At 32.9% G+C, this 24,340-nt stretch overlaps 1 protein-coding gene across 1 annotated transcript; it reads left to right on the top strand.

Annotated features, from left to right (window-relative positions):
* Positions 1-19,817: 19,817 nt before the first annotated feature.
* On the top strand, positions 19,818-21,847 carry LOC149566318 (chloroplastic calcium uniporter protein-like). Its single transcript, XM_089817378.1, has 2 exons — positions 19,818-20,373; positions 21,200-21,847. Exons 1-2 carry the CDS (start codon positions 19,957-19,959, stop codon positions 21,689-21,691), a joined length of 909 nt encoding a protein of 302 aa, XP_089673504.1. The 5' UTR covers positions 19,818-19,956; the 3' UTR covers positions 21,692-21,847.
* The last annotated feature ends 2,493 nt before the right edge of the window (positions 21,848-24,340 follow it).

The following is a 24,340-nucleotide window of genomic DNA, read 5'->3' as shown; positions in this document are numbered from 1 at the left end:
AAAGTACCTTTTAGTGTAGAATCCTCTTGTCTTGGTGGGACCACTCAAATCTATATGAACAATCTCCATTTTTTTTGGTGTGGTAAAATTCTTGTTAGGGTATGAGTTTTTCTTATGCTTAACCATAACACATTCCCTACACAAACATTAGTAGGCTTCATAATTTTTGGTAAATCTCTAACAACAAATATACTATTTCCCTTCACAATATTATCAGAATTTATATGACAAAACCTTCTCTGCCACAACCAACTACTATCAACTTTTGCCACCAAACATGTCATCTTTGTAGGGTTCAACTGAAAAACATTACCTCTGGATCTTGTACCAGTGCTAATCAATTTACCATATTTGTCCTTAATAATGCATGTCTTTTTTGTGTATTGTGACTAGTATCCCTTATCAATCAACTATCCAACACTAAATGCTTTAATCCATCAACAAAGTAAACATCATTTGTGTTAATCTTCCCATCAAGAGTAATAGATCCTATTCACTTGATATGAAAAGCCACAATGTTACCAACTCTGACAATCCCTCAATCATGGCTATTAAACTTATCAAATGTATTCATTTCATCGGTCATATGATGTGAAAAACCATTGTCTATGATCCAATCAGCTTTCTTTTCAACCTACAAAACTAGGGCTTTCTCTTCTCTGACTTCTATTTCATGTTTTTTTCTTTTACAACTAAAAATCCTAACTTGTCATCACTTTTAATCTGAACTCTCTCATCACATTCATCATCTTTATTTGCATACAAACAATCTCTAGGCCTTCTAGACTTGAAATTCTTTTCATACATTTTCTCTCTTCTAGGGCACTTAGAAGCATAATAACTAAATTCATTACAAGTCCAACATTTAAAGATTCTCTTACAATCTAGTTCTCTCCTTACAAGCAAGGAAATTCCTTCTTCAATCCTTCCATCCTCCTTAGATCTAGATCTATTTTTTCTGGCATAATCTTCACTTGTGCTTGCACTTCTTGATAAATTAGATCTATTCTTTTGCATGCAACAAAAATATTCTAGATCTAGAAACTCAATTTTCTATTATGTACATAATTTTGATATCTCATCAAGGAACTCCATCTTTTGAATATCAAAATTAACACCATCAAACTTAGGACTTTCTTTTCTAAAATGACCTGTCATTGATCTCCTTAAGCTATTAAGACTTTCCATCAAGGACATGATGCTCTAATACCAATTGTTAGAAAGTAAAGTCTACCAAGATAACTAAGAGGGGGAGTGGTTAATTAGTTATCAGATCAATATAAATTTTATTAACCTTATTAGACCTTAAGCATGTGAACAATATAATGAGAAATCATAAGGAGATACACATACACAATAACACTAGATATGTTAACTAGGGAAACCCTTCATTAAAGGGAAAACCTCGATGGGGATGGTACCCACTAAATGATGTACTAATATAAGCATTTCATGTAAGAGGATGAACTTTGTTAGGAGCCAATGAAATACATTCAGTACATATCAGTCTCTATTAAAAGACTTTGAATCCTTGCTAGGAGATTCCAACCATGTTATGAGTTGTGCCAACCTTGTTAGGAGTGGTAGAAGGAATATTGACCCACTGTCCAAATAGCTTCAAGGGCAAGACCACTAAAATCACCATCCAACTGGTCTATGTATTATTCCTTTTAGAATAATAGAAATAAAAGTGAATTCTACAACTCAAATTCTTTCTCTATCATCTTATCATGCTAATACTACGCCAAATACCTTCTTAGATCTCAATACCTCATCTTCAAATTTATATTGTATTAATCTCTTTGATCACTTATATGCATTAACCAACTTTACATATCCAATACAAGTTCACTTACTCTTCATTCACACACATTCACCACAAGGGGAATAACCTTCCTTTATACCATATCCTCAAAATTATTTTTGAGTCAGCCCTAAGGCTTTCCAATTAATTATAATAGGACCTCATTAAGATATTACAATTCATTAGATCTTTTTGAAATTACAAAATATTGTCACCTTACAGTAATTACAAATTTTCACATGTGTGGCATCAAACCTCATGCACTTATTGATATCATCATTAGGATATCTACTATTACTATCTGGCTTCTCTCATCATGATTCTATCCCTACTAGGAGATAAAATCCAAACACCAAAAACTACTTTTTAGGTACTCTTTCTACATACTATCTTCTAGAAATCAAAAATAACTCTCGCATCTTTGCATTTCTACATGTGCACTTGTCCATATCATCAAGACATATTGTAGAACATACCATCAACTGTGTTTGACCTCATCATTAATACATAGTTTGGATGACCTCATTCTATTTCTACTACTTTGTCAGCCTCTATAGAAGCAATACTATGTTGACATCAATAAAAAATACAATCATGAATGCAACCTGTCAATCTCCCTTACTATTATAGAAATTTTTACAATACTCCCCCAAAGGAATTCCATCATCATTCATGCTAACATAAACTCATCACCCATCTAATCAAATCATAACCTATCAAAAGAGAATAGGAATTTTCTAAAGAAAAGAACACTTGACCCAATCATAAGTGTATATCCTTGAGCAATCAAGAATCAAGAGGAGTGATCTATTGGTCTCAACTAGTATTGAGAGGGGGGGCTGAATTAGTATGCTCACTTTTACAAAATCTATCAGTTAATGCAAAAAAATTTATCAAACACTCTGTAATAACCTCTTTAACTATTAAGGAAATGACAAATGGTATGCAATAAAACCATACAATATCCCACACATAAGCATACATTAATGACACAAATAGTTTTATGTGGAAACCCCAAGTTTGAGCGTGAAAACCACGATGGGAGTAATGTACCCACTAGCCTTTCCTTGAAAGAAAAAGGGTGCTATGTTAAAGTATTACATATGTTCCTTCTAAGAACGCATCTTGTTAGGAATGATAGTAACCTATTAGGATTATAAAAACCTATTAAGGATATCTTGTTAGAGGATAATTCTTCTCCTTAATGCACCGGTCATGACTAAGTGTCACTAATCATCTACCTTATCTCACTAATAGTTCATATCACTTAGTTTCATGTCTCAACAATCATTCCTTCTCTTAGTTACCATGAACAGAAACATGTCATTAATCATATTTATCTTCACTAGCCAATCAATCTCTTCCTGATAATCCTAAATGCCAAAAATATTATGAATAGGGTACTTATGGAAATTTTCACTGAACTAGATCTTACAGATATTAAATTCATTGTTGAATCACATAGACAAAAGTTCAAACTTAGAAATAGCAAAGAAATCATTCTAGTTGGAAACACCCAAAATGTGCATGATGAAATTGTTGTAGCATGGCTAAAAATTAAGGATACATAAGAGGAAATTGAAAAAGATACAAGGGAGTATGAAAATTTAGGCTACACATGGTAGAATTTTTAGATATTTGAAGGCTACTTTAGATTATAGATTATGGTAGGATAGATCTAAAGATTTCACATTATATACTTATAATGATGAAGATTGAGTAGGTAATCTTGATTATAAGAAGAATACTGACGAAGGAGACTTCTTCCTTTATGGGAGAATATTGATTTATTTGTTGAGAAAGAAGTGAGAAAATATATCCCAATCTACTAATGAAGTAGAATATGTAGTTGTTGCAAATTATTGTACACAGTTGATATGGATGAAGCAAATGTTGAAGAACATTGGTATAACCTTTGATGAACTTATTGTTATACATTATGATAATGCAAGCACTACCAATATTACCAAGAATATAGTGTTATGTTATAAGAATAAGCATTTATAAATTGAGTACCATTTCTTGAGAGAGAACGTGGTAGACAAAGAAGTGAGATTGGAATTTGGAAACTCTAGGGAATAGATTGCAGATATCTTGGCTAAGCATTTTCCTAAGGACACCTTTGAGTATCTAAGATGTATTCTTGTGTTGTTGGCCCTACCTTGTGAGCATTAATTGAAGCAAGAATGCATCAATCTAGAGGTAGTCAAGAAATATTCATACACCTCGACTAGATTCTGAGTGATTTACCTTAGGGGAATAGTCGTAATGGGAAGAGTTAAGAACAAAGTATCTTTTGCATCAATTTTTTTTTTTGGTGGCACTTTCTTTTTATATGGTTGTAGTAAAAAATCTAATCAATGGAATTGAAAATATCAATATCATGGGGGGAGTTATTGTTTCAAAGAGATTGACACTATTTTGGAACCCTTTACCATTGATGGCAAAGGGGGAGAAGTCAGGTGAAAAATCTCTATCTAACAAAAGTATTTTCTAGAAGAGGAGAAGTATGTCTAAGGGGGAGCTTTGTTATGGATTTTTTTTTTTTAATATTGAGATCCTACTTTTGAATTGATGTTTTTTCCACACATATGTTGTCATCAATTCCAAAGGGGGTTTTATTAAGGATTGGGGGGTTGTTGAGTATAGGAGAGTTAAAAGAATTTTTGTAGATAGGTTTTTCCATTGATGTGAACTTATGTTTAGGAGTTTCAAAGAGGAGTTAGACAAACCTAGATTCTTTGTGTTACATGCTATTAATCAAAAAAGTATGAACAACTTACAAAATTCATGATTATGTGAGCTTAGATTTTTTTTAAGATGAGTGTAGACCTTATGTCTATGTTTAAAAATACTTATGTGATGAGTAAGTTATACATGTTTTGGTGAAGACTAGTTATAAGCCATTGATAGAGAAATATGCTAGAGGCAATTGATGTATTTTGGATATAACATGTTAGAAAGATGGACTTAAGATTTGGGAGCCTATATCATGGTAGACAACTTTGAATACTGCATACATTTGGATATGTAGGTCGTTTGGTTCATGTTATGATGATTTCTAGCATAAAGTATATGGATTATTATATTTTGGGAGCCAACAAGTTAGTGTAGCATGTTGATTGATCTGGTGAACATTAATTATAAATCATGGTGCATAATTTGAAAATTATGATTTTTTAATAATTTTAAAAGGTATCGTGTGCATCTTAGAATATGTCTATTTTATTACTTTTTCTTTGAGGAAGTCCAAACATGCCAACCTAATTTCTTATTTTTTTACTTGTATGAAAGAAATTTATTTCCTTGGTTGTAATGTATGGGACTATTATTATGTGTTTGAGCCTTGACATTGGATATTAGAGAAAAGTTGAAGGATTTTCAAATGCTTTGGTAAGAGGTATGAATGGAATGTATTTTCATTCCTAAGTATACATCATTGGATATTTTAACACAAGCGTATTATCATATGTCAGCTCATTATTTGGATGGGTAAATCCTTAAAGATGCCTTTAACCTTTATATCTCAGATATTAATTCTTTTTAAAGGTTGATTTAACTTTCTCTCTTCAGGAGGTGTTCTTTGGCAGTGACCCTTTTGTTTTCATCAAGTTCTAACAAGGTTGGGAACCTTTTAGTGTGGGTTTAATTCTTTAATAGGAAAAATGTACTAAACTTATTGTATTTACTCATAATAGGGTTAGGTCATCTATAAAGGGATATTTTCAAATTAGTGCATGATCTTGTTGGTATCATCCCCATTGAGGTTTTCCCAATAACAGGATTTTCCTTGAGAAAAAAAAACCCATTTCTATGGTGTTAGCTTTCATCTTGTTATTCATTGTTATATTTTGGAGTTTGTAATTATTGCACACAATTGATGTATTCCCCCCCCCCCCCCCCCCCACCACCAATTGTGTGATGTTGACTAATATTACTAACATAGATCTCCAAGGAATGGATTTAAAAGATAAATTTTAGTGTATCACTAAAAAAATGAGATTATTACTAAGTTTAAATACTATTCCCAACCAACCATTTTCATAACATTGGTTTACAATGCAAGATAAAGGAAAGAATAAATAGAAAGATAAAGATAAAGGCAAGACCAAAGGGAAAGGTGGTTGTTTATACCAAGGAACAAGTAGTTCTTACTAAGGTGGTTATGGTAGAGAAGGATTTCATGGAACTTGTTTTAAGTATGGAGAAGAAGGTCATAGAGCTTTTGAATGTACTCACTCTGAAAATAAGATGGGAAGTAGTGGTGAAAATTCCTTGGCTCAAGCAGAATCTATGATTCCATCTAATGAACCTAAAAAATTGAAGGAACTTGATGATGAGGAGAACATTTTGGAAAGAGAAAGTTGATGAGGAACCTATTTTAAGAAGTCTATTCAAAACTAGATGTATGATTGCAGGAGGATATTGCAAGGTTATTAGTGATAGTGGAAATTCATATAACATGGCATCAAAGGAGTTGGTTACTATGTTACACTTGCAGAGGTTGAGACACCCCAAAATGTATCATATTGCTAGGATCCAAAATAGGCATAAGTTATTGGTAAGTGAACAATGTCCTATGAAATTCAAGATTGCGAGATGTTATGATGAAGGCATATGTGATATCATACCTATGAATTATTGTCATATTCTTTTGGGTAGACATAGGTAGTATGATAGAAAAGGGTTGCATGATGAAAGATTGAATTAGTATACCATTTGGGATAATAGAAAAAGACAAGTATTATTACCCTTAATGGAGAAACCAATGAGGAACATTGTACCATAGTTTGGGTTTTCCTAGTGAATGGAATTTTTTTGTCAAAGATGTAAAGAAGTAGAATATTTTCTTTGTTGTAATTCCTAATAAACTGAGTAGTGACAATATTGACCAAGTTCCAATAGAAGTTTAAGAGTTAATCATCAAGTATAGGGAGATCATTTTAGATAATGTACCTAATGGTTTACTACTAGTAAGAAGTATAAGTCATTTTATGGACCTGATTCCTAGAGATAATTTTCTAAACAAAGCACCTTATAGATTTACATTGACCAAGAATGAAGAATTCAATAGGCAAGTTCATGAATTGTTGTAGAAACATTTGAGTAGAGAGAGTTTGAGTCCATCTACAATACTTGTTGCATTGACACCTAAAAAGAATGGAGAATGGAGAATGTGTATTGATTCAAGAGAAATCAATAAGATAATTTAGTGAAGTATAGGTTTCCTATGCTGACAATAGATGATATAATGGGTTTCTTGAGTAGTGCAAGATATTTTACTAAGATTGATTTCAATAGTATCTATCATCATATTAGAATTAGAGAAGGTAATGAATGGAACATTTTGTTTAAACAAAATAAGGTTTGTATGAGTGGTTGCTTATGTCTTTTGGTTCAAGTACATGCACTAAGTATTTTTATTAGATTAATGAATGAGGTTTTGAAGAAACTCCTGGGTAAATTTTTGATTGTATACCTTGATGATATTTTCATATTAAAGAAGACTAGAGAAGAACATTTCTCATATAGAAGGAAAGTGTTGGAGATATTGAAGGAGGAAAAGTTGTTAATTAATTTGAAAGAACATTCATTCTTGAAAGAGGAGATTGTGTATTTGGGATTTGTGATTTTTGCTAATTGTTTGAAGATAGATCCTGAGAAATTTAAAGAAACTCTTGAGTGCGCTACACTTGAGAATGTGGGTAAAGTAAGATCATTTCATGGTTTGGATAGTTTTTTCAGGAAGTTTATTAGAAATTTTTGTTCAATTTATAATGATATGGTTGAGACAATGTGAGGAGATAAAAAGGAATTCAAGTGGACTCATGGATTCAATAAGAGTTTTGAGAATTTGAAACATAAGGTTGTTGAATTACCTGTGTCAAATTTGCCTAATTTGAACAAGGTGTTTTGAGTGGAATTTTACACAAGTGGTAGTGCAATTGGAGTCATGTTGAGTCAGGAAGGTAAACATATCACTTTGTTTAATGAGAAGTTAAATGATGCTAAAAATAAGTATTTAGTATATGATCAATAATTTTATGTTATTGTTCAGGATTTGAAGAAGTGGAGACATTATTTTGTACCAAAGGAGTCTTTTTTTTGTATAATAATCAAGACATGTTATAGTATTTGGGAATTAACATAAATTGAATCAGAGACATATGAAGTGGGTTGAGTATTTGCAGGATTTCACATTTGTGATTAGGCATAAAAGTGGAGTCACTAAATGAGTTGCACCTGCATTGAGTTGAAGGAGATCTTTGTTGACAGAGATAAAGATTGAATTTTTTATTTTTGATGAGATGATAGCTTTCTATGACACTAATTTTGATTTTTCTAAGTCGTGGAGTGTGTAGAGCACCAAATTTTTTAGATTGAATCAACCAAGTAACTATGAATATTAGTTCATTCAAGAAGATATGTCGTTCAAAAGAATTTAATTACATATACTAAAGGGATCAATGAGAACTAATTCAATAAAGTATTCATCTTGAAAGAGGAGATTACTTGTTTGGTATTTGTGATTTCTACTAATGGTTTGAAGATGGATCTTAAGAAAGTGAAAGCAATTATTGAGTGGCATATACCTAATAATTTGGGTGAATTAAGATTACATGGTTTGGCTAGTTTTTACAAGAGGTTTATCATAAATTCTAGTTTAATTTGTAATGTTATGATTGAGACAATGTGAGGAGATAAAAAGGAATTCAAGTGGAGACATGGAACTAATACGAGTTTTGATATTTTCAAACAAAATGTTTTTGAATCACCTATGTTAGTCATGGAGAGCATGTAGACCACCAAATTTGTTAGACCAACTAAGTAAAGATTATTTCATTCAATAAGGTATGTTGTTCAAAGGAATTTAGTTATGTATACTGAGGGGATCAATGAGAACTAATTTGTTAGAGGAAAAACATAGTAGTGGCTTGGATGGACAATTTATTATTGATAACACATTTAGTTTTATTATGGAGGAGTATTATTGGCCTCAGTTGTATAAGGATGTTCAAAAGTTTGTAACAACTTTTGGAGTTTGTCAAGTTGCAATTAGAATAAGAATACTGGATTGTACACACCTATTTCAATTCTTGAGAAAACTTGGTGTGATATCAGCATGGATTTTGTTCTTGGCTTATTGAGGAAAGAAAGAGGGAATAATTATATATTTTTTGTTGTGGATAGATTTTATAAGATGGCACATTTCATACCATGTAAGAAAGCATCAGATTCTATGCATATTATTGATAGTTTCTTTAGGGAGATTGTTAGGTTGGATGGATTACTGAGGAGCATCATCTCTAATGGAGACAATAATTTTGTTGGTTATTTCTAGAAGACTTTGTGGAAAAATGTGAATACTAAGTTAAATTTTAGTTCTACATTTCATCCACATATTGATGGGTAGATAGAAGTTGTAAAGAGACATTTGGGTAATTTTTTGAGATTCTTAGTTGGAGATAAACTGAGTAATTGGGATTTAGTAATGGCACAAGAAGAGTTTTCATATAATAATCTTGTGAATAGGAGTACTAGAAAGACACATTTTGAGACTATTATAGGAGTGCAACCAAGAGGTATATTAGATTTGAGAGATATTGTTGGACAGGAGAAGAGGAATGTTGAAGGAGAAGAATTTTCTGAAGTTATGAAGTCTTTGCATGACGAAGTGAAACATAAGTTGGAGAAAAGAAATCATAAATACAAGGATAATACAAATAGATCAAGAAGATGAAACATTTGTGAAGTTGGTAATGAGGTGATGGTTCATTTGAAGAAAGGTAGATTTCTTGTTGGAACATATAGAAAGTTGAAGATGAAGAAGTTTGTTCCTTAAAAGATCTTGAGGAGGTTTGACAGTGGTAATGCTTATAAAGTTGAGTTACCTAATGGCATGGATATATCACCTATATTCAATATTGCTGATTTATGTGAGTACAATGAATTTGACGAATAATATTTTGTATCAATTGATTATCATTAGAAGTAGATGGAAGAAATTGAATAGATTTTGGCAAGAGCCTAAGAGGAAAAGATTCCATGGAGTATTTGGTCAAGTGGAAGAATAGACTTATTGAAGATGTTGCATCAATTTTTTAATCTGAGTTAGATTCAGCTCAAGTTGTGATTTTTTCATGATTTGGAGAATCATTTCTTTCTACCCTAGGTGTCCAATGTAGGAGCATCCTAGGTTGATTGGTTATCTTGCTCAGTTTAGAGTGGATATGCTCAAATACTTCCTTGAACCTTTTCGGTCGTTATTGTTGTAGTTTCCACAATGGTTTCATTATGTCTTCTTTCTCTGAGTTGTCTTGACTTGGCTTGTTGCGCATGTTCACCAAGTAGTCCTTTTCTTCATTCATCAAGCATGTTTGGTGGCCTGTGTGATTTTGTTCATTGATACTTTGATCTTTGTTCACCAACATGTGTGTTTAGTTCTTCTTTGAGAGATGACATGTGTATTTAATTTTTGATCTAGATTTAATGTATGAGATTGGTAATTTGGAAGCTTGTGGACCTATTTTAGTCATTTCTTTTTGCAATGCATATCTAGAATTTTGTGTAACCCATTTTGGCAAGTATAGATAGGGAGTCAAGTCCTAGGTTTAGGAAGGAGCTAGAAGGATTGAATAATAATTTTGGAGTCTGGAAGATCGTGAATCATGCATGATGTATGAAAAATCCATTCTATAACTAAATCTTTGTAATTGATCATTACCAAAAGGCCTTACAGCCCAAAGTGTATGAAGTAAATTATTGAATCAATATTGATTTGTAGCTTTCTCTCTTTCTGGTGTTGTCTCTTGGTTATTTCATTTCCATTGTATTATCTTAGTGAGATTGCATGGTAACTGGATGAGCCTTTGGCCCTATCTATCATCCTACCTTGAGTTGGCAAAGTTCCTCTAAGAAAGGTGTCATAGGATAGGGGAACATCCAAATAAAATAAAGGAAGATGTCTAATTTGGAGTTAGAGAATCCTATCTAGAATCAGGGAGTGATGGAGAAAAATATGAAGGAATTTACATATTTAATATGCCACCATAAGAAAATAATACAAATATCTAAATCTTGTATAGAGATAGATGTCTATCTACTTTATTTAGACCACTTGAAGAAGAGTGATATCATCTAGATTTTATTAGTGGGACTTATAGGGATTTATATCACCCTAAATCCATCTAAAAATCAACACATGCCATAGATGACATTTAAAAGATCTATCCTTTTACCCACAAGTTGAAAAATAAGGGGAACTTGACAAATGACATAGTCAAGACATCTTCAAGAATTAAACCAAGGTATGAGGTCATTATTGATTAGAAATAAATATAAATAAAGGCAGTGAAACTCATAACTCATCTAATCAAATCATAAGCTATCAAAATAGAATAGGAATTTTCTAAAGAAAAGAACACTTGACCCAATAATAATTGTATATCCTTGAGAAATCATAAATCAAGAGGAGTAATTTGTTGGCCCCAAGTGATACTAGGGCAGGGGGGTGGGGGGGGCTAGGGGGTGTGAATCAGTACGCTCATTTTTATAATATCTACTAGTAATGCAATAAGATTTATCACACACTCAGTTACAACCTCTTTAACTATTAAGGAAATGATAATAAAAAATGCAATAAAACCATACAATATCCCACACATAAGCATAGATTAATGACACATATATTTTTACGTGAAAATCTTAGGTGTGAGGGTGAAAACCATGGTGGAAGTAATGTACCCACTAGCCTTTCCTTGAAAGAAAAAGTGTTCCCTATTTTAAAAGCTTTTGTTTGTTCCTTCTAAGAACACATCCTATTATGGATGACAGTAACCTATTAGGATTATAAAAACATGTTAAGGCTATCTAGTTAGAAGATAAATCTTCTCATTAATGCACTAGTTGTGACTAAGTTTCACCAATCATCTACCTTGTCTCACTAATAATTCTTATCGCTTAGTTGCATGTCTCATCAATCATTCCTTCTCTTAGTTGTCATGAATGAAAACTTTTCATTTATCGTATTTGGCTTCACTAGCCAATCAATCTCCTCTTGATAATCCTAAATGCCAAAAATATTTTGGAGAGGGTACTTATGGAAATTGATACTAAAATGGATCTTGCAGATATTAAAATCATGGTTTAATCCCATAGACAAGAGTTAAAACTTAGAAATAGAGAAGCAATGATTCCAGTTGGAAATGCCCAAAATGTGCATAATGAAGGAACACAAAAAGACACAAAGGAGTATGAGAATCTAGGCTTCACAAGGTAGAATTTTTAGATATTTGAAGGGTACTTTAGAGTGTGGATTATGGTATGATAGATCTAAAGATTTTACAATTTATATTTATAATGATGAAGATTGGATAAGTAATCTTAATGATAACAAGAGTACTAGTGGAGGAGACTTCTTCCATTGTGGGAGATTAATAGTTTATTGGTTGACAAGAGGCAAGAAAATATATCTTTTTCTACTAATGAAGTAGAATATGTAGCTATTGCAAATGATTGTACATAGTTGATATGGATGAAGCAAATGTTAAAGAACATTGGTATAACCTTTGATGAACCTATTGTTATACATTGTGATAATAAAATAACTACCAATATAACCAATAATCTAGTGTGATGTTCTGAGAATAAGCATATATCAATCTAGTATCATTTCTTAAGAGAGAAAGTGGTGTAGAAGGAAGTGAGATTGGTATCTGTAAGCTTCTAAGGAATAGATTGTAGATATCTTTACTAAGTCATTTCCTAAGGACACCCTTGAGTATCTCAAAGGTATGCTTTGGTTGTTGGCTCTATCTTGTGAGCATTAATTGATGCAAGAATACATTAATCTAGAGGTTTTTAGATAATATTCATACACCTGGACTTGATTCCGGGTGCTTCACCTTAGAGGGGATAGTTGTAATGGGAAGAGTTAAGCATAAAATATCTTTTGGCTCAAATTTTTTAATTTTTGGTGGCACGTGATATTTGTATGATTGCAGTAACAAACCTAATTAGAGGAATTACAAAGATCAATATTACAAGGGGAGATATTGTTTCAAAGAGATTGACATTATTTTGGCACCCTTTTCCATTGATGTCAAAGGAGGAGAGATCATGTGAAAAATCTCTATCTAAGAGAAGTACTTTCTAGAAGAGGAGAAGTATATCTAAGGGGGAGCTTTGTTGAGAATATTCAAAAAGATGTATTGAGATGCTACTTTTGAATTGATGTTTTTTCACACATATGTTGTAATCAATTCCAAAGGGTGATTTTATTAAGGATTGGGGGATATTGTTAAGATTGTTGAGTATAGGAGAGTTAAAATTATTGTTGGTATGTAGTTTTTTCCATTGATGTGAACTTATGTTTAGGAGTTTCAAAGAGGAGTTAGACAAACCTAGATTCTTTGTGTTACATGCTATTAACCAGAGAAGTACATACAATGTACAAAATTCTTGAGTATGTGAGCTTAGATTATTTTTAGGATGAGTGTAGACCTTATGTCTATGTTTATAACTATTTATGTGATGAGTAAGTTACACATGTTTTTTACAAGCCAATTATAGAGAAATGTGCTAGAGGAAGTTGATGTACTTTGGGTATAACATGTTAGCAAGATTGAGTTAAGGTTTGCAAGCATATATCATACTTTAGGAATTGTAGAACATTTGGTTCATGTTACGATGATTGCTACTATATAATATATGGATTATTATTTTAGGAGCCAAAAAGTTAGTGTAGAATGTTGATTGATTTGGTGAGCATTAATTATGGATCATGGTCCATAATTTGAATATTATGATTTTTGTATAATTATAAAAGGTGTTGTGTGCATCTTAGAATATGTCTATTTTATTATTTTTTCTTTGAGGAAGTCCTAAGAGACCAACCTAATTGCTTATTCTTCACTTGTATGAAAGAAAGAAATTTCCTTGGTTGTAATGTATGGGATGATTATTATGTGTTTGATCCATGATGTTGGATATTAGAGGAAATTTGAAGGATTTTCAAATGCTTTGGTAGGAGGTATGAGCGGAATGTATTATCATTCCTAAGTATAGATCATTGGAACTTTTAAGACACATGTATTGTCATTAGTCAACTCATTATTCAAATTTCTAAATCCTTGAAGGTGCCTTTAACCTTTATATCTCAAATATTGAGTCTTCTTAAAAGTGCATTTAACTTGAAACTCTCCAAGAAGTGTTCTTTGGCAGTGATGCTTTTATTTTGATCAACTTCTAACAAGTTTAGGAACCTTTTAGTAGGGGTTCAACTCTTTAACAAGACAAATGTACTAAATGTATTGTATTGACTCCTAATAGGCTCAGGTCATCTAACATTGGTATTTTCAAATTTGTGCATGATCTTGTAGGTATCATCCCCACTAGGGTTTTTCACAGTAACGAGATTTTCCTTGAGAACAAAAAACCTTCTGCTATGGTGTTAGCTTTCATCTTGTTATAAAATGATTTTTGGTTGGTGATTTGTTTAAGAAGTTTGAAGTGTGTAATTATTGTGTACAGCTAATTAAACCAAACACCCGCCCCCCCACCCCCACCCCCACCCTAGTTGTGTGGTCTAGACTATTATTACTAACATAGATATGTGAGGAATAGATTTTAGTGTATTACTAAAAGAATGGGATTATTACTAAAGTTTAAATATTGTTCCCAACCAACTATCCTCATAAAAGTGGTTTACAATATGTTCCTTCTAGTGGAGACTGGAAGTGTCTTGTTAATAGTTTTATATGTTGGTATAGACATTAACTTGGTTACTAATGGATTTCTCCTTAAATTTGAAAGATTCAATGATTATCAAAATATTTAGTTTTATATTGTCACTTCAAATCAATTCTTGTACAAAATTTGGATAATCATCATTAAGTAGAAATCTCATTATCTTTGGTGTTCACTTTAGTGGAATCTTCTAAAAAATATACAATTAGGCCTATGTTTTTTTCTCGCCCCCTTTGTGATGTGTTAGCAACCTAAAACCATAAATATTCTTTTTGTTTTGATCAATCATCTTGGAAATGGATTCAAGCCCTTTTCCAACACTTCAAGAAGGACATTTTTACTTGGAAAACATTTTGATACAAGATTTTTCTCTCTTGTATGTACATACTTCAACAAAATTCAACACAAGTTTCATATAATTTTACAATAATGAAAATTAGTAAATAGTAATATTTTGAATATGGAAGTTACTAACTACCAGTCTCTATATTAAGTATAGTTGTTGTAAAGTGCATTTATAGTTGAGTGAGTCAACACCCTTCTAGACTAATCTAACAATGTCATTTGGGTGGTTAGTTCTTCTCACCCTCAAACACCTTTGTATGAAGACTATGAAGGATGTGATAAGTGTTGTCTCCAAGCCAACCATGCAACCAATCATGGTTTTTCTAATAGGTGGCCTTCCCCACAACACAATGGTAGTGGGGTGGAGTAGGTGATTTTGACCATAATGGAGTGGAAAGTAATACTTACAAAAGTCCCCTCTATGTTGGCTATTTTACCCCCTAGAATAAGACAAAGATGATGTAGATTTGAGATCTCATATCAATCCTACTTGCCCCACAAAAGAAAATGATTAGAAAGATATGCCAAATGATCCACTCCTTAAGGGTTGTGAAAGCTAAATATATAATATTTTATGTGATAATATCCCACAAATATACCACTTAGAAAATTTGTTTAGTCCATAATCTTATATTTTCCTTGATGTAAATGTTTAAAAACTAAACCTCTTTCCTATGATATTCATGTGATTATTTCGATCTCCTTCATTTTATATGATAAATAATTGCTCTACTTCTGTCTTCAATAGTTAAGATTTTAGTAGCAACTTGGTTATAGAAAATGATATGAGAGGGCCTAAATAGACAATATCATGGGGGGAAATATTGTTTCAAAGTGATTGACATTATTTTGGCACCATTTGCCAATAATGTCAAAGGGGGGAGATCATGTTAAAAAATTATATCTAAGAGAAGTATTTTCTAGCAAAGGAGAAGTATGTCTAAGGGGGGGGCTTTGTAGAGGATATTCAAAAAGTTGTACTATTGAGATGCTACTTTTAAATTGATGTTCTTTTCACACATATATTGTCATTAATACCAAAGAGGGATTTTATTAAGGATTGGAGCATATTTTTGAGGTTTTCAAGTATAGGAGAATTAAAATTATTGTTGGTACATAGGTTTTTCCATTGATGTGAACTTATGTTTAGGAGTTTGAAAGAGGAGTTAGACAAACCTAGATTCTTTGTGTTACATGCTATTAATCAAAGAAGTATAGACAATGTACAAAATTCTTCAGTATGTAAGCTCATTTTTTTAGAGGATGAGTGTAGACCTTATGTCGATGTTTGCAATAATTTATGTGATGAGTACGTTATACATGTTTTGATGAAGACTAGTTACAAGCTAGTAATAGAGAAATATGCTAGAGGCAGTTGATGTATTTTGGGCATAACATGTTAGCAAGGTGGACTTAAGGTTTGCGAGCATATATCATGGTAGAAGACTTCAAATAGTGCATACTTTAGGATTTGTAGGTCATTTGGTTCATGTTATGATGATTGCTAGCATATAGAATATAGATTATTATTTTGGGAGCCAACAAGTTAGTGTACCATGTTGATTGATTTGGTGAGAATTAATTATGGGTCATGGTGGATAATTTGAATGTTATGATTTTTGAATAATTGTAAAAGTTTTCATGTGCATATTAGAATAGGTCTATTTTATTATTTTTCCTTTGAGGAAGTCCTAACAAGACAACCTAATTGCTTGTTTTTAACTTGTCTAAAAGAAAGTAATTTCCTTGGTTGTAATGTATGGGATGATTATTATGTGTTTGAGCCTTGATGTTGGATATTAGAGAAAAGTTGAAGGATTTTCAAATGCTTTGGTAAGAGGTATGAGTGGAATGTATTATCATTCGCATGGATATATCATTGGAACTTTTAAGACAAGTGTATTGTCATTAGTTAACTCATTATTCAGATTTGTAAATCCTTGAAGGTGCCTTTAACCTTTATATCCCAAATAGCTAGTCTTCTTAAAGGTGGATTTAACCTTCTCTCTTCAAGAAGTGTTCTTTAGCAATGACCCTTTTGTTTTCATCAACTCCTAACAAGGTTGGGAACCTTTTAGTATGGGTTTAGTTCTTTAATAGGACAAATGTACTAAATGTATTGCATTGACTCCTAATAGGGTCAGGTCATCTGGCAAGGATATTTTCAAATTAGTGCATGTTCTTGTAGGTATCATCCTCATTGGGGTTTTTCCCAGTAACAAGATTTTCCTTGAGAACAAAAAACCTTCTTCTATGGTGTTATCTTTCATCTTGTTATACACTATTGTATTTTTGGTTGGTGATTTGTTTAAGAAGTTTGAAGTTTGTAATCATTGCACACAACTGATTTACACCCCCCCAGTTGTGTGATGTGGACTACTATTACTAACATAGATCTTCGAGAAATAGATTTCAAAGATAAATTTAAGTGTATTACTTAAAAAATGAGATTATTACTGAAGTTTAAATACTATTCCGAACCATCTTCATAAATTTGAAAGTTTCAATGATTATCAAAATATTTAGTTTTCTATTGTCACTTCAAATCAATTCTTGTACAAAATTTGGATAATCATCATTAAGTAGAAATCTCATTATCTTTGGTGTTCACTTTAGTGGAGTCTTCTAAAAAATATATAATTAGGCATATATATTTTTCTCACCCACTTTATGATGTGTTATCAACCTAAGACAATGAATCTTTTTGTTTTGATCAATCATCTTGGAAATTGATTCACACCCTTTTCCAACACTTCAAGAAGAACTTTTTCGCTTGGAAAACATTTTGATACAAGATTTTTCTCTCTTTCATGTACATACTTAAACAAAATTTGACAAAAGCTTCATGTATTTTTACAAAAATGAAAATTAGTAAACAATTTTATTTTCAATTTGTAATAATGTCATAGGGGTGGTTAGTTCTTCTCACCATCAAACACCTTCGTGTGGAGATTATGAAGGATGTGATAAGTGTTGTCTCCAAGCCAACCATGCAGCCAATCATGGTTTTTATAATAGGTGGCCTTCCCCACAACACAATAGTAGTGGGGTGCAGTTGGTGATTTTGACCATAATGGAGTGGAAAGTAATACTAGCATTACAAAAATCCTCTCTATGTTGGCTATTTTACCCCCTAGAATAAGACAAAGATGATGTAGTGTTGAAATCTCATATCAATCCTACTTGCCCCACAAAAGAAAATGATTAGAAAGATATGCCAATAAGGGTTGTGAAAGCTAAACATATAATATTTTTATGTGATAATTTCCCACAAATATACCACTTAAGAAAATTTGTCTAGTCCATAATCATATATTTTCCTTGATGTAAATGTTTAAAAACTAAACCTCTTTCCTATGATATTCATGTGATGATTTCGACCTCCTTCATTTTCTATGATAAATAATCGTTCTGCTTCTGTCTTCAATAGTTAAGATTTTAGTAGCAACTTGGTTATAGAAAATGATATGAGAGGGCCTGAATAGACAGTTCATCAAGGCACCGACTTTGAAATGTAAGAGGGTATTGCAAGTCATCTTCATTATAGATTGCTTTACCTTCCACTCAGGCAAGAAATGTCTTTGTTTTAGCATAAATACTTTAACAATTCCTTCAACACTACAGAAGCTCCTCTATATAGCATCCCAAACATTTTTTAACGTATGATTGATGCATTTTACACAAGTGTGATTACAAGGGACAAACTTGGAATTTTGGTGAAGTCATTTTCAGTCCCATCACAACACTATTAACGTTATGATTTTTAAGAACATGAAATATGTTGGAGAACGATTTGATGTGAAAGCACTACTTTAATCTGCTCAATCAACTCCCTCAAATGTGCGAAGCCATCTGCATGCAATGAAATGCTAGTGCACACTTTGTTTTGATATAGACAAAACAAAACAACACTATTTTTCTCAAAAACAACAACAAAGTTGTCCACACAACTACAGTGGGGAAAAGAAAGCACTCAAGCTGTAGCCCAAAAAAGAATTTCAGTCAATCATGGAGAGGCAGTGGATCTTTGACTCTTTGCCAAATTGAATATTCATCGATTTCTTTGCTTGGAATCTCATGACCACCTCACATGAGCCAATCTCTTTGTGGGTCTTTCTAGAGATAATGGAGGAGCTGTTTTGATTTTAAAATGTACCTTGTTTTTGGGTTGGAGGGATTTCATTTATTTAAAATCTAACTGTGATAATAGCATAGATTAGCAATGGCAGTATGTGGTCATGGCATGTTTGCTCAATTCAATGGAAAACTTAATGACTGGTAGAGCTTAATTACTGTGGTAGAATGTTTTCCAGTCTTTAATTCTTAGTGGAAGATCAATTGTACAATAAATTCACAGAAAGAAATTCAACCTTTCATATTAGACAGGTAAAAGATATTGTAAGTCTGATTTAAGTAGGGCGCCACTTTAACGATTAGCTTCCTCCCAATTACCCTTCAAGAAAACTACCCGAACCTAGCTTTAAGCTCTTCACTCACCTATAGAGATTGGAAAAAATTGACAAATTTATAGATGCACGAAGCTCATTTGCCCTATACATTTTCAAACCCAATTCCAACTAATTCAAAACTAAATTACAAACAATGTTCAAACAAATTTAAACCCAATCTTCGCCTATTCAAAATCACTTCATCACTTCAAAATCAAATTATACCCAAGTATAATATCTTTGCCATTCAGAGATCATTATATTGGATAGCCTACAATCACAATCAATCTAAGCCATAAGAAAACATATGGAGTGCATCAACTTAAGTAGTTTGCAAGCAAGTGCACAATGCATAATTACAAGGCTGAAAGAGGTCGTGGAACACCTCAAACTTTCACGCATCTGAGTCATGGACACACAATATAATATTTCACAAGATATTGTTGTTGATGGGGTCATAATGAAGAGTCCCATCTTAAAGTTTGGGACCATGATAGTGATACTGAGCAGTCCCATCTTTGCATAGGGAAAAATTAAAGTACAGTGTTTTCCAATGGGGACTTTAAATATGGTTGCCTTCACAACTGAATCTTCACAGGTCAGTTGTCCAAAATGGCTGGTTGCAGGTTTCTTTGGCAGTTAACTCTTAGACAAGCTAAAACAAGGCCTGCATATTCAGTACCATTTTGTTATAACATAGGTTTAAAGCATACAAATACAAGGGGGTTGGGATTTGGTGAGAATTATCCCATCAGTTCTATGTGCCATGGAAGAACAAGTGGTAGAGAACAAATCAAGTTATCTCTAGAGGAGACTAAAAAATTGCTGAAAGTTATGAGTCTGGAGAGTCTGAAGAGGAGAATAGAAGAGAATGGGAAGGAATGTGTGTCTTACAAGGAGCTTTTGGACATGTGTAAGAAATGGAGTTTCAAGGGAAGTGATGAGGAGGCTTCTAACATTGCTAAAGAACTTGAAGAGGCAGGAGTTGTGCTCCATTTCAGAGGAAGAGTTTATCTCCAACCAGATCAAGTAGTGTTTCAACTATATTTCATTCTTTCATTTATTGATTTCTTTAAGAAATATAATTCTAGTCTTTTTAATTTATCATTTGGATTGTGTGTGAGATACTTTGATTACTGATATTTGATCATGTTGCACAATCTATTATCTGAAAATTTTGATAATGAAATTATCATAGATAATGTAAATCAGAAATGAAAAAAAGCTAACATCATCCACTCTAAAAATATCATAATTCTAACATAACTCTAGATTTTTGTAGAAGAAACATACTTGGATTTATTTTTATTGAAAGCTTCATAGTGAGATTCTTATTATATTAGAAATCAGAGAATTTTATTGTCTACAAGTTGTCAGTATAGATCTTTTTAGCTTATAAATTGTTAGTATAAACTCTTCTCGGAAATTTTGCTTCTCAAGAATGCAACTTCTGTTAAACAATGTAATATTATATGGACAAATATTATATCTGCCCTGATCTGTTTGGTCATTTCTTATTGAGAGGCCTTTAGCATAAGTCGCAGGATCAATCAAGGGCATTATGGACAAGTCACATCCCAATGAATCTTAATTCAGTTTTAAATTAATAGTGAAAGTAGATTTAACAACTTTGTATCTTTGCTCAATAGACTTCATTTAAAGTTTAAAGTTTTATTAAGTTGATTGATTTGAGGATGTTTATTTTTTATTCAGAACAGTTTTCTATTATATTGAAATTGATGAAAAAAATAATTGTATTTTAATAATAAATCAATAAATTGATTGATGATTGATGATTAGATTTCTTTGTATAACAATAGTTTATGTTATTTTCATGGTTGTTATGTTTGACCAGATTGCAAAAGCTTTGGGCCATGTGATGCCATTGGTAGTACCATCAGCAGTTCCATTAGAGAAGGATACTCATAGACAAGAGTTCCTACAATTAAAGAAACAAAAGGCATCGATTGATCAGATGGCTTGTAAACAAGTAAGGAGAGAGCTCTTTGCTGGCCTTGGATTTCTAATTCTCCAAACAGCTGGATTCTTTCGTCTAACATTTTGGGAGCTCTCTTGGGATGTCATGGAGCCTATTGTCTTTCATGTTGCCTCTTTCTACATGATTTGTGGCTATGCATTCTTTTTATTAACCTCAAAAGATCCTACTTATGAAGGTTGGTTCACTACTCGCTTCAAATCCAAGCAAGCACGACTCATGACAAAGAATAACTTTAATCTCCAAAGGTTTATGCGCCTTCAAAAAATTTATGATCCCAACTATAAGAACACACCCTTCTCTGCCTATAATTATGTGGGTGAAGGGAATCTCCTACAAAAAGTTATATAAAACTCAAATCAAGTAGAGCCCCAAAGTATTATATTGTAGATGTTATATAGGGCTATCTTTTTTCAGCCCTATTTATCCATGTATATAATGAAAGAATCTATATGATGAAATCAAGGAAGTTTTCTTTCATCAATTACAAAATCTAATGTATCTTTATGATTTGAGTCAATCAGATTTCCACAATCCATATTGATGTTATTTTTCGTTTCTAGGATCAATTGTACAACAATATTTCAATTCATTTGCTCTTGTACATCCTCATGATAGATCATGTAGTATGATCCAAAACTTGGTGCTAAAAGATTATTGCAAAATTGATCCTAAAAACAAAAAATAATTATTTATAAAATATATAATGAGATATGTCACTAAAGAAACCCTATAATCTTGTTGGGAATGGTATAACCAAGTGTATCATCTATTCACTAAGATACAAAAAAATATTTATATAATTTCATTTCATTTTAAGTTATATAAATATAACTTTTTTTTACTCTGCTAGGGTTTCTTGCTTCATGCGAACTTGCAATTTTCTTGTGTATGACTCTTTGTCTGAGCTTTCCTTCTATAGTCTCCACTTGTCACACCGCATTTACTGTAGGAGCTTTTAGGCTAGGATTTAATGGCCCCAGCCAGTGGTGAACCAGTTGTTTTTGGTGTTCATGTTATTGTTTCAAATTGCCATGGCACTGCCACAGAACAAATGCCCTTGCAAGTTTGTCCCAAAGTTTTTTCACGAGGTAATCCTAATATTATCCTTCCTTTACAAGAATTTGATGTTGCATGTGACTGGTTAGAACAGCATACTTTGATAGGATATTTTGTGGGTAGGACTCCTCCTGAAGCTATGCTTCGAGAATGGGTTAACAAGTGTTAGACTCCTCATGGAGTCCGCCTTGACGCTGTGTGAAACCTTACCAAAGGTTTTTTTATTCTACTTCGCCAACCCATCGTAGGCAGATGCAATCTTTAACAACGGACCTTGGTCTGTGCAGTCATCCCTGCTTGTTTTTAAAAAATGGTCGCGAGACTTCTCAGTCTCTGATGATAAAAAGCTTAGGGTTCTTATGTGGGTCAAGTTTCCAAGTTTATCCTTGCCATGCTGGCCTTTCATTGAGTCCATTGCCAAAAGCCTTGGCAAAGTTGTCACAAAGGTGCCTGAGAAATTTTTTAATGCTCGCCCACAGAGATGTGTTTACGTCAAGGTTGATCTTTCCAAGGATGTTAAGGATTCTATGAAAATCTAGATTGGGGCTCAAACCTTCTCTTAGAAGGTGCTCTACTTGAACCTCCCCAACACCTATTATAGGTGCTAGTCCACAGAACACAAGATCAGGAATTGCCCTTTGGCTATGCCTAGGGTCAAGCCCACACCTAAAGAAGCACCTACCAAGCCAGTTGAAGGGGAAAAAAAAGGGAAAAATGAAGAATGGGTTACTGTTGGGTGCAAGGGCAAGGCTACCTTGAATCCCTTACCCCCTAAATAGTCTTATGCGATGGTCATTGTGACTCCTTCCCTCCCCACAGGAGCATCAATTCCTACTAGTGTAGGGACATAAGCAGTTTCCACAATACCTATTTCGGGGGTTTTGCAGGTTTCAAACCCTGCTAGTAAGTAGGGGATTAAGGCGGTCGCTAGGGCTTCTGCCTCAGCTGTGGTTAGTACCCCTCTTGTTGCTTCTTCCGTAATGCCTCAAGCGACGTGGCATTCTTGTAGTCCTCTTGGATGTGTGGAGATACCAGAGGTAAAACGGTAGGAGAGCAAGAGATTGAGTTTTTTGATTCACCATCACTTCCTCTACATCAAAAGGAACTAGCTAAAAACTAACATCTTCTTTGAAAATCCACATTGAAAAGAAAAATCATGTCAAGAATGAATTTAGTCTTCACACCATCACTAGGATCCACTGATATATCACTAACATTTCTCATTAATATCACTATATTTCCTTCCTTATTTTTAGAGTTGATCTCATTGCTAAACTTTCTAATATGAAGAGAATGTCTTCCAAACATGTACCATATGTGTAGAAATGTGATCTTACAGTGTAAAGAGACATGTTGCTATCCAAATTGTAAATTACAAGAATTCATTTGTTCTAGAAGTGGGTATGGTGTACTTATCCCATATTGATTTGCATGCTTCCATTCCCCAACTATGACTAATAAATGTCACTCCTTTCTATATATCAGCTATGGATTTATTTATAAATCTGAGTTCAAAGTAGTCCACTCTAAGAACTCCCTCATATTTTCTTTACATGTGGAGGGCTCTAACAGGATACCATCTTCTCAAATTCCAATAAGACCTTCTTCAATAAGATGAGGTGAGATAGAAGTGAGGAAAGTTTATGAGACTAAGTACTAATGCCAGGATGTGGTTGTGACTATAGAGAGCCCACCAAACCTTACAAAGAAGGGCACCAAACTAAGATGTTTGGAAGAGAGTCACTATTTTATATTTTTTGGTATAAACAACACCTCAATGGTTTTCATTCCAAGGAAATAATGACTAATATGGAGATAGGTAGAGCAATTTGTTTCATGCATTTCTACCAAAAATAAAGAGGGAGAATAAGAGAGGAATTTTTGAGATATTATTGTTAATTGAAGTCCAACTAGAAGCAACATCTAGGGTGCCTTCAAGTT

Source organism: Cupressus sempervirens, chromosome 3, assembly GCF_028749045.1.
Source record: "Cupressus sempervirens isolate cs-2001-9-10 chromosome 3, ASM2874904v1, whole genome shotgun sequence".
Taxonomy (NCBI): Eukaryota; Viridiplantae; Streptophyta; class Pinopsida; order Cupressales; family Cupressaceae; genus Cupressus; species Cupressus sempervirens.
Note: the sequence above shows the minus strand (reverse complement) of the source record. Positions and strands in the feature narration are given on the sequence as shown.

What these genes read in the sequence shown, in the direction of transcription:
- LOC149566318 (XM_089817378.1), top strand. Translation starts at nt 19,957, where the DNA reads ATGGCTGGTTGCAGGTTTCTTTGGCAGTTAACTCTTAGACAAGCTAAA. An exon ending in TTTATCTCCAACCAGATCAA is followed by an intron (nt 20,374 to 21,199) that starts GTAGTGTTTCAA and finishes ATGTTTGACCAG; the next exon opens with ATTGCAAAAGCTTTGGGCCA.